The sequence below is a fragment of the Salvelinus namaycush genome, unplaced genomic scaffold, assembly GCF_016432855.1.
Source record: "Salvelinus namaycush isolate Seneca unplaced genomic scaffold, SaNama_1.0 Scaffold990, whole genome shotgun sequence".
In the NCBI taxonomy this organism is placed as follows: Eukaryota; Metazoa; Chordata; class Actinopteri; order Salmoniformes; family Salmonidae; genus Salvelinus; species Salvelinus namaycush.
The window spans coordinates 84,663-95,091 of NW_024061742.1; the positions used below are offsets into that span (position 1 = coordinate 84,663).

General features: G+C 46.5%; 1 protein-coding gene across 4 annotated transcripts in view; it reads left to right on the plus strand.

Annotated features, from left to right (window-relative positions):
* Window positions 1–9,733, plus strand: part of LOC120043671 (cytoplasmic protein NCK1-like) — a 36,830-nt gene extending 27,097 nt beyond the window's left edge. For all 4 annotated transcript variants that reach the window (XM_038988222.1, XM_038988221.1, XM_038988223.1 and 1 more), the window contains exons 2-3: window positions 4,040–4,794; window positions 9,083–9,733. In XM_038988222.1, coding sequence (XP_038844150.1) covers window positions 4,040–4,794; window positions 9,083–9,283 — 956 coding nt within the window. In that variant the 3' untranslated portion in view covers window positions 9,284–9,733. The remainder of the gene's footprint in view (window positions 1–4,039; window positions 4,795–9,082) is intronic.
* Window positions 9,734–10,429: the final 696 nt, after the last annotated feature.

Consider the following 10,429-nt stretch of genomic DNA (forward strand, 5'->3'; position numbering starts at 1 on the left):
CTATATACAGGGATACTGGAGTGATGGAGGTAGATATGTATAGGGGTAAGGTGACTATATACAGGGTCAGTACCATATTAACAATGTGCAGGGATACTGGAGTGATGGAGGTAGATATGTATAGGGGTAAGGTGACTATATACAGGGATACTGGAGTGATGAAGGTAGATATGTATAGGGGTAAGGTGACTATATACAGGGTCAGTACCATATTAACAATGTGCAGGGATACTGGAGTGATGGAGGTAGATATGTATAGGGTTAAGGTGACTATATACAGGGTCAGTACCATATTAACAATGTACAGGGATACTGGAGTGATGGAGGTAGATATGTATAGGGGGAAGGTGACTATATACAGGGATACTGGAGTGATGGAGGTAGATATGTATAGGGGTAAGGTGACTATATACAGGGTCAGTACCATATTAACAATGTGCAGGGATACTGGAGTGATGGAGGTAGATATGTATAGGGGTAAGGTGACTATATACAGGGATACTGGAGTGATGAAGGTAGATATGTATAGGGGTAAGGTGACTATATACAGGGTCAGTACCATATTAACAATGTACAGGGATACTGGAGTGATGGAGGTAGATATGTATAGGGGTAAGGTGACTATATACAGGGTCAGTACCATATTAACAATGTACAGGGATACTGGAGTGATGGAGGTAGATATGTATAGGGGGAAGGTGACTATATACAGGGTCAGTACCATATTAACAATGTACAGGGATACTGGAGTGATGGAGGTAGATATGTATAGGGGTAAGGTGACTATATACAGGGTCAGTACCATATTAACAATGTGCAGGGATACTGGAGTGATGGAGGTAGATATGTATAGGGGTAAGGTGACTATATACAGGGTCAGCTCCATATTAACAATGTACAGGGATACTGGAGTGATGGAGGTAGATATGTATAGGGGTAAGGTGACTATATACAGGGTCAGTACCATATTAACAATGTGCAGGGATACTGGAGTGATGGAGGTAGATATGTATAGGGGGAAGGTGACTATATACAGGGTCAGTACCATATTAACAATGTACAGGGATACTGGAGTGATGGAGGTAGATATGTATAGGGGGAAGGTGACTATATACAGGGTCAGTACCATATTAACAATGTACAGGGATACTGGAGTGATGGAGGTAGATATGTATAGGGGTAAGGTGACTATATACAGGGTCAGTACCATATTAACAATGTACAGGGATACTGGAGTGATGGAGGTAGATATGTATAGGGGGAAGGTGACTATATACAGGGTCAGTACCATATTAACAATGTACAGGGATACTGGAGTGATGGAGGTAGATATGTATAGGGGTAAGGTGACTATATACAGGGTCAGTACCATATTAACAATGTGCAGGGATACTGGAGTGATGGAGGTAGATATGTATAGGGGTAAGGTGACTATATACAGGGTCAGTACCATATTAACACTGTACAGGGATACTGGAGTGATGGAGGTAGATATGTATAGGGGTAAGGTGACTATATACAGGGATACTGGAGTGATGGAGGTAGATATGTATAGGGGGAAGGTGACTATATACAGGGTCAGTACCATATTAACAATGTACAGGGATACTGGAGTGATGGAGGTAGATATGTATACGGGTAAGGTGACTATATACAGGGTCAGTACCATATTAACAATGTGCAGGGATACTGGAGTGATGGAGGTAGATATGTATAGGGGTAAGGTGACTATATACAGGGTCAGTACCATATTAACAATGTACAGGGATACTGGAGTGATGGAGGTAGATATGTATAGGGGTAAGGTGACTATATACAGGGTCAGTACCATATTAACAATGTACAGGGATACTGGAGTGATGGAGGTAGATATGTATAGGGGTAAGGTGACTATATACAGGGTCAGTACCATATTAACAATGTACAGGGGGGGGGGAAATACAGAAACCTTCCCGCTTGCCATGATTGGCCGAGATAACGGATGGGCTGGACATGCTGAGAGATGAGTTTGGATTGGTCTGCCATGTAGTACGCTTCTTTCTATAACAGGAGATGCTAATTATGTTTGGATAATCCTGTCTCATTAATAACGTTTTGCTACTGCTCTCAACATTGCTGCCCTGAAGTTAACGGCACTATCGACAAAGCTCAGTGGGAAAACAGACAACTCTCTGGAGGATGATCGTTTCATGCTGACTCTGAAAAGGAATCAGACAATGAGGGAGTCCCTGATTTTAGGTAAAAACATTTGAATTGAACCAGACATTGTCGAGTCTTCTGATGACGGTGTCACGGAAGAGGTTGGCCGAGTTTTGAAATCAGTGGAATGCCCGGTGGAAGCAGGGAGATTATTGCCAAATGCGCAGAGAGTCCAAAAAGAGAACACAGAAAGGTGTAAAACACCTGTCTCCGGATTACATCTTCAAAAGGGTAACCATGGCATCCGTGACAGAGAGGGAGAAGCATTCATCCATGTATACGAGTCTAGCTACATTTTCAGATATCCGTCTAATTTTAACATTAAGACACTATCTATGAGTGGTGATGGCCATTAGTAAAATAGACAGTACAGTAACATTCTATACTGTTGAAGTACAGTTCTAGAACACTCAGACATGTATCCATCACAGTAACATTCTGTACTGTTGAAGTACAGTTCTAGAACACTCAGACATGTATCCATCACAGTAACATTCTATACTGTTGAAGTACAGTTCTAGAACACTCAGACATGTATCCATCACAGTAACATTCTATACTGTTCAAGTACAGTTCTAGAACACTCAGACATTACATGTATCCATCACAGTAACATTCTATACTGTTGAAGTACAGTTCTAGAACACTCAGACATTACATGTATCCATCACAGTAACATTCTATACTGTTGAAGTACAGTTCTAGAACACTCAGACATGTGTAGGACTGAGGCCTATACATCTCTCCCGGTCTTCCCCAACCAGATTTCCAGACTTCCCGAAGACGAGGTCTCATGCACCCTCCCATATAGCGTTCTTGTTTTCCTCCACAACCACCACTCAGACCCAGGGCTGTTGCCTGGTGGATTTGGTCCTCCGTCCACCACAGTCTTTAGCAGGGACACGACTGTCAGAATTCAAGGCTGTTTTCCTAGCTTCTTGAAGACTAGAGCTAAATGAGGCTTTTCCCCAAAGCCTGTTGTCAAGACCACTAATAGATCCTCCCCAAAGGCTCAACATGCTTCTAGTTGCTCCTGTTTTAATCCCTCAATTGGTGGTTACTTTGTGGCAGTATCTCCTTTTCAGAAAGATCCATCACTGAGTTTTTCTCCTTTTAGTGTTAGTTAGCTAGACTAGCTAGCCCAACTAGACGAGTGTTAGTTAGCTAGACTAGCTAGCCCAACTAGACCAGTGTTAGTTAGCTAGACTAGCTAGCCCAACTAGACGAGTGTTAGTTAGCTAGACTAGCTAGCCCAACTAGACCAGTGTTAGTTAGCTAGACTAGCTAGCCCAACTAGACCAGTGTTAGTTAGCTAGACTAGCTAGCCCAACTAGACCAGTGTTAGTTAGCTAGACTAGCTAGCCCAACTAGACCAGTGTTAGTTAGCTAGACTAGCTAGCCCAACTAGACCAGTGTTAGTTAGCTAGACTAGCCCGACAGCTAGCCTAACTTTAGCTTGGCTTGTTTACCTCTCCAATAGCAAATTGACGAGGAAGGTGTTGTGCATGCAAATAGCGCGTATACTGTATGAGAACCAATCAAAAAGTCTGTCAAAATTTGAGCTAACCTCCCCTTTTTACAAGCCTGAGATACCAGACCAGTAAGCCAGGCTCATTAAAATATACCAGATGCCACCAGTGTTCAGTCTATTTGGCTAACTACTCCACGTACTGAGGGAAAACACTGGCATAGAGTATTTATTGTTATATTACCGATCACACAGGTATCAGAATGTCCCTTTTATAAGAGCTCATGGTGCATCTCTCCTAACAGACCATAATATAACTGTCTGAATACCCTCTCAGTAACCATAACAACCTTTCCTGGTGTTTCCCAACAGGCATTGGGAAGGTGAAGCGTAAAACGGGGATGCGTGACACGGCCTCCAACGCAGACGCTGACATGTACTCCGACAACGGCGAGCGCCTGTACGACCTCAACCTGCCGGCACTCGTCAAGTTCAACTACACCGCCGAGCGGGAGGACGAGCTCTCGTTGGTCAAGGGCACCCACGTCATCGTCATGGAGAAGTGTAGCGATGGCTGGTGGCGTGGGGGGTACCAGGGGCGTTCCGGGTGGTTCCCCTCCAACTACGTGACGGAGGACGCAGACGGGACAGCGGGGGGAGGAGGTTTGGGGGACCCGGCAGGGTCGCTGACGGAAAAGCTAGCAGCAGTAGTTCACAGTGCGTCTAACGGGAACCAGGTTCTCCACACGGTGCAGGCGCTGTACCCTTTCAGCTCGGGGAACGAGGAGGAGCTGAACTTTGAGAAGGGAGAGGTGATGGAGGTGGTAGAGAAACCAGACAACGACCCTGAGTGGTGGAAGTGCCGTAAAGCAGACGGACAGCTGGGACTAGTGCCTAAAAACTACGTCACTGTGCTGCCTCCCCAGCAGGACTCTACTACCCAGAATGCCTCACTGGGCCCCGCGGGGCCGCCCACGCCCGACTGTGACTACATCTCTCCGGCCACGGTGGGGCGGTTTGCGGGGAAGCAGTGGTACTATGGCAAGGTGACGCGTCATCAGGCAGAGGTGGCTCTAAACCAGAGAGGAGCGGAGGGAGACTTCCTCATCAGAGACTCTGAGTCATCGGTGAGTCCTGACCGCTATCTATAACTCCATCTACAGAGCTATACAGCCGTCTGTAGAGCTATACAGCCATCTATAGAGCTTCACAGCCATCTGTAGAGCTTCATAGCCATCCGTAGAGCTATACAGCCATCTATAGAGCTTCACAGCCATCTGTAGAGGTGTATAGCCATCTAGAGAGCTATACAGCCATCTGTAGAGCTTCACAGCCATCTGTAGAGCTTCACAGCCATCTGTAGAACTATACAGCCATCTGTAGAGCTATACAGCCATCTATAGAGCTTCACAGCCATCTGTAGAGGTGTATAGCCATCTAGAGAGCTTCACAGCCATCTGTAGAGCTTCACAGCCATCTGTAGAGCTTCACAGCCATCTGTAGAGCTATACAGCCATCTGTAGAGCTATACAGCCATCTATAGAGCTTCACAGCCATCTGTAGAGGTGTATAGCCATCTAGAGAGCTATACAGCCATCTGTAGAGCTTCACAGCCATCTGTAGAGCTTCACAGCCATCTGTAGAGCTTCACAGCCATCTGTAGAGCTATACAGCCATCTGTAGAGCTTCACAGCCATCTATAGAGCTTCACAGCCATCTATAGAGCTTCACAGCCATCTGTAGAGCTATACAGCCATCTGTAGAGCTATACAGCCATCTATAGAGCTATACAGCCATTTATAGAGCTTCACAGCATTGTGCATTGTGTTGCATTGCCTGCATTGTGTTGTTTGCTGCCATCAGTCCTGCATTGTGTTGTTTGCTGCCATCAGTCCTGCATTGTGTTGTTTGCTGCCATCAGTCCTGCATTGTGTTGTTTGCTGCCATCAGTCCTGCATTGTGGTGTTTGCTGCCATCAGTCCTGCATTGTGTTGTTTGCTGCCATCAGTCCTGCATTGTGTTGTTTGCTGCCATCAGTCCTGCATTGTGTTGTTTGCTGCCATCAGTCCTGCATTGTGTTGTTTGCTGCCATCAGTCCTGCATTGTGTTGTTTGCTGCCATCAGTCCTGCATTGTGGTGTTTGCTGCCATCAGTCCTGCATTGTGTTGTTTGCTGCCATCAGTCCTGCATTGTGGTGTTTGCTGCCATCAGTCCTGCATTGTGTTGTTTGCTGCCATCAGTCCTGCATTGTGTTGTTTGCTGCCATCAGTCCTGCATTGTGTTGTTTGCTGCCATCAGTCCTGCATTGTGTTGTTTGCTGCCATCAGTCCTGCATTGTGGTGTTTGCTGCCATCAGTCCTGCATTGTGGTGTTTGCTGCCATCAGTCCTGCATTGTGTTGTTTGCTGCCATCAGTCCTGCATTGTGGTGTTTGCTGCCATCAGTCCTGCATTGTGTTGTTTGCTGCCATCAGTCCTGCATTGTGGTGTTTGCTGCCATCAGTCCTGCATTGTGGTGTTTGCTGCCATCAGTCCTGCATTGTGGTGTTTGCTGCCATCAGTCCTGCATTGTGGTGTTTGCTGCCATCAGTCCTGCATTGTGTTGTTTGCTGCCATCAGTCCTGCATTGTGTTGTTTGCTGCCATCAGTCCTGCATTGTGGTGTTTGCTGCCATCAGTCCTGCATTGTGTTGTTTGCTGCCATCAGTCCTGCATTGTGTTGTTTGCTGCCATCAGTCCTGCATTGTGGTGTTTGCTGCCATCAGTCCTGCATTGTGTTGTTTGCTGCCATCAGTCCTGCATTGTGGTGTTTGCTGCCATCAGTCCTGCATTGTGGTGTTTGCTGCCATCAGTCCTGCATTGTGGTGTTTGCTGCCATCAGTCCTGCATTGTGTTGTTTGCTGCCATCAGTCCTGCATTGTGTTGTTTGCTGCCATCAGTCCTGCATTGTGTTGTTTGCTGCCATCAGTCCTGCATTGTGTTGTTTGCTGCCATCAGTCCTGCATTGTGTTGTTTGCTGCCATCAGTCCTGCATTGTGGTGTTTGCTGCCATCAGTCCTGCATTGTGTTGTTTGCTGCCATCAGTCCTGCATTGTGTTGTTTGCTGCCATCAGTCCTGCATTGTGTTGTTTGCTGCCATCAGTCCTGCATTGTGTTGTTTGCTGCCATCAGTCCTGCATTGTGTTGTTTGCTGCCATCAGTCCTGCATTGTGGTGTTTGCTGCCATCAGTCCTGCATTGTGTTGTTTGCTGCCATCAGTCCTGCATTGTGGTGTTTGCTGCCATCAGTCCTGCATTGTGTTGTTTGCTGCCATCAGTCCTGCATTGTGGTGTTTGCTGCCATCAGTCCTGCATTGTGTTGTTTGCTGCCATCAGTCCTGCATTGTGTTGTTTGCTGCCATCAGTCCTGCATTGTGTTGTTTGCTGCCATCAGTCCTGCATTGTGGTGTTTGCTGCCATCAGTCCTGCATTGTGGTGTTTGCTGCCATCAGTCCTGCATTGTGGTGTTTGCTGCCACCAGTCCTGCATTGTGTTGTTTGCTGCCATCAGTCCTGCATTGTGTTGTTTGCTGCCATCAGTCCTGCATTGTGTTGTTTGCTGCCATCAGTCCTGCATTGTGTTGTTTGCTGCCATCAGTCCTGCATTGTGTTGTTTGCTGCCATCCGTCCTGCATTGTGTTGTTTGCTGCCATCAGTCCTGCATTGTGTTGTTTGCTGCCATCAGTCCTGCATTGTGTTGTTTGCTGCCATCAGTCCTGCATTGTGTTGTTTGCTGCCATCAGTCCTGCATTGTGTTGTTTGCTGCCATCAGTCCTGCATTGTGTTGTTTGCTGCCATCAGTCCTGCATTGTGTTGTTTGCTGCCATCAGTCCTGCATTGTGTTGTTTGCTGCCATCAGTCCTGCATTGTGTTGTTTGCTGCCATCAGTCCTGCATTGTGGTGTTTGCTGCCATCAGTCCTGCATTGTGGTGTTTGCTGCCATCAGTCCTGCATTGTGGTGTTTGCTGCCATCAGTCCTGCATTGTGTTGTTTGCTGCCATCAGTCCTGCATTGTGTTGTTTGCTGCCATCAGTCCTGCATTGTGTTGTTTGCTGCCATCAGTCCTGCATTGTGTTGTTTGCTGCCATCAGTCCTGCATTGTGTTGTTTGCTGCCATCAGTCCTGCATTGTGGTGTTTGCTGCCACCAGTCCTGCATTGTGGTGTTTGCTGCCATCAGTCCTGCATTGTGTTGTTTGCTGCCACCAGTCCTGCATTGTGGTGTTTGCTGCCACCAGTCCTGCATTGTGGTGTTTGCTGCCATCAGTCCTGCATTGTGTTGTTTGCTGCCATCAGTCCTGCATTGTGTTGTTTGCTGCCACCAGTCCTGCATTGTGTTGTTTGCTGCCACCAGTCCTGCATTGTGTTGTTTGCTGCCATCAGTCCTGCATTGTGTTGTTTGCTGCCACCAGTCCTGCATTGTGTTGTTTGCTGCCACCAGTCCTGCATTGTGTTGTTTGCTGCCATCAGTCCTGCATTGTGTTGTTTGCTGCCATCAGTCCTGCATTGTGTTGTTTGCTGCCACCAGTCCTGCATTGTGTTGTTTGCTGCCACCAGTCCTGCATTATGTTGTTTGCTGCCACCAGTCCTGCATTGTGTTGTTTGCTGCCATCAGTCCTGCATTGTGTTGTTTGCTGCCACCAGTCCTGCATTGTGTTGTTTGCTGCCACCAGTCCTGCATTGTGTTGTTTGCTGCCACCAGTCCTGCATTGTGTTGTTTGCTGCCACCAGTCCTGCATTGTGTTGTTTGCTGCCATCAGTCCTGCATTGTGTTGTTTGCTGCCACCAGTCCTGCATTGTGTTGTTTGCTGCCATCAGTCCTGCATTGTGTTGTTTGCTGCCATCAGTCCTGCATTGTGTTGTTTGCTGCCACCAGTCCTGCATTGTGTTGTTTGCTGCCACCAGTCCTGCATTGTGTTGTTTGCTGCCACCAGTCCTGCATTGTGTTGTTTGCTGCCATCAGTCCTGCATTGTGTTGTTTGCTGCCACCAGTCCTGCATTGTGTTGTTTGCTGCCACCAGTCCTGCATTGTGTTGTTTGCTGCCACCAGTCCTGCATTGTGTTGTTTGCTGCCACCAGTCCTGCATTGTGGTGACCTGAGGTGGTTAGTGTTGCTGTAGAGCAGTCAGAGGTTTTAGAGGGTGGAGGTATTAGTGGTGACATAAGGACTGTAGGAACAATGTCTCAGACCTGGGGATTGATTTCATATTGCAGGATGATTATCAACATCCCAGCTGAGCCCTGTGTTTTAACGGTCAGTTTACAGCTTTTATTGACTCTCTCTCTCTTTCTCTCTCTCTCCCTTTCTCTTTCTCTTTCTCCTCTCTGTCTCTGTCTCCCTCTTTCTCTCTCTCCCTCCCTTCCCCTGCTTTCCTCCCTCCAGCCCAGTGATTTCTCCATCTCTCTGAAGGCCCAGGGGAAGAACAAGCATTTTAAGGTTCAGTTGAAGGATGTTGTGTACTGCATTGGCCAGCGGAAGTTCAGTTCTCTGGAGGACTTGGTGGACCACTACAAGAAGGCTCCCATCTTCACCAGCGAGCAGGGAGACAAGCTCTACCTGGTTAAGGCCCTGGCTGCGTCTTGATCACACACTCTTAAACACACACACACACACACACAGACAAACGTACAGTAACAGACTTTTACACATCACAAGGACTTCCTGTGTGCAGGGAGCCGGGATCATTCCATTAGGAAAGGGGGAGGATGAGAGAAAGAGAAGTGGAGAGGGAGAAAAGGACATTGGACTCTCCTTTATGTAAATCATCCTATCTTACCCAGATCATCTGTTTACTTCTAGGTCATAATGCCATCTTCTAGTTATAGGCTGTTTCTGTTTATAATATATATATATATTCTTTTAAGTTTCTTTAAAAAACAAAAGGTGATGTTTTGAACTCATACAACAAGGAGGCGTGGTGATGAGGCGGTTTGGTTGCCTAGCGACACATTTCAACGGACTTGTTGTGTCGTTGTCGGACAATAATCCACACTTCTCCTAACTGCTCAACCTAAATAAAAATGATTAAGTGAATCAAAGTTTATTTATTGGTTTAATTTCACCCATCATAGTTATTGATACACTATATGTACAGCAGTATGTGGACACCCCTTCAAATGAGTGGGTTTGGCTATTTCAGCCACACCCGTTGCTGACAGGTGTGTAAAATCGAGCACACGGCCATGCAATCTCCATAGACAAACATTGGCAGTAGAATGGCGTTACTGAAGAGCTCAGTGACTTTCAACGTGGCATCTTCATAGGATGCCACTTTTCCAACTAGTCAGTTCATCAAATGTCTGCCCTGCTCAAATGTATTAATGAATGAAATGTTATTTTTGTGTCAAATCCCTTATGGGATTAATTGACACATTTGCAAACATTACAGTAATTCACTGTGGTAACTAAATCATAATTCTTCCTGTGTTCTCTGTGTTGCGCATCACATGAAGAGGGAAAAATAATGTAGAAATCAATGCACTAAATAAGGTTATCAAACAATAATTATAGAGCAGTAAAATAATATGCATACAGGATGTGCTGTTATTGTGAAGTGGAATCGGCTAGGAGCAACAACGGCTCAGCCGCGAAGTGGTAGGCCACACAAGCTCACAGAACGGGACCGCCGAGTGCTGAAGCGCGTAGCGCATAAAAATTGTCTGTCCTTGTTTGCATCACTCACTACCGAGTTCCAAAATGCCTCTGGAAGCAACGTCAGCACAATAACTG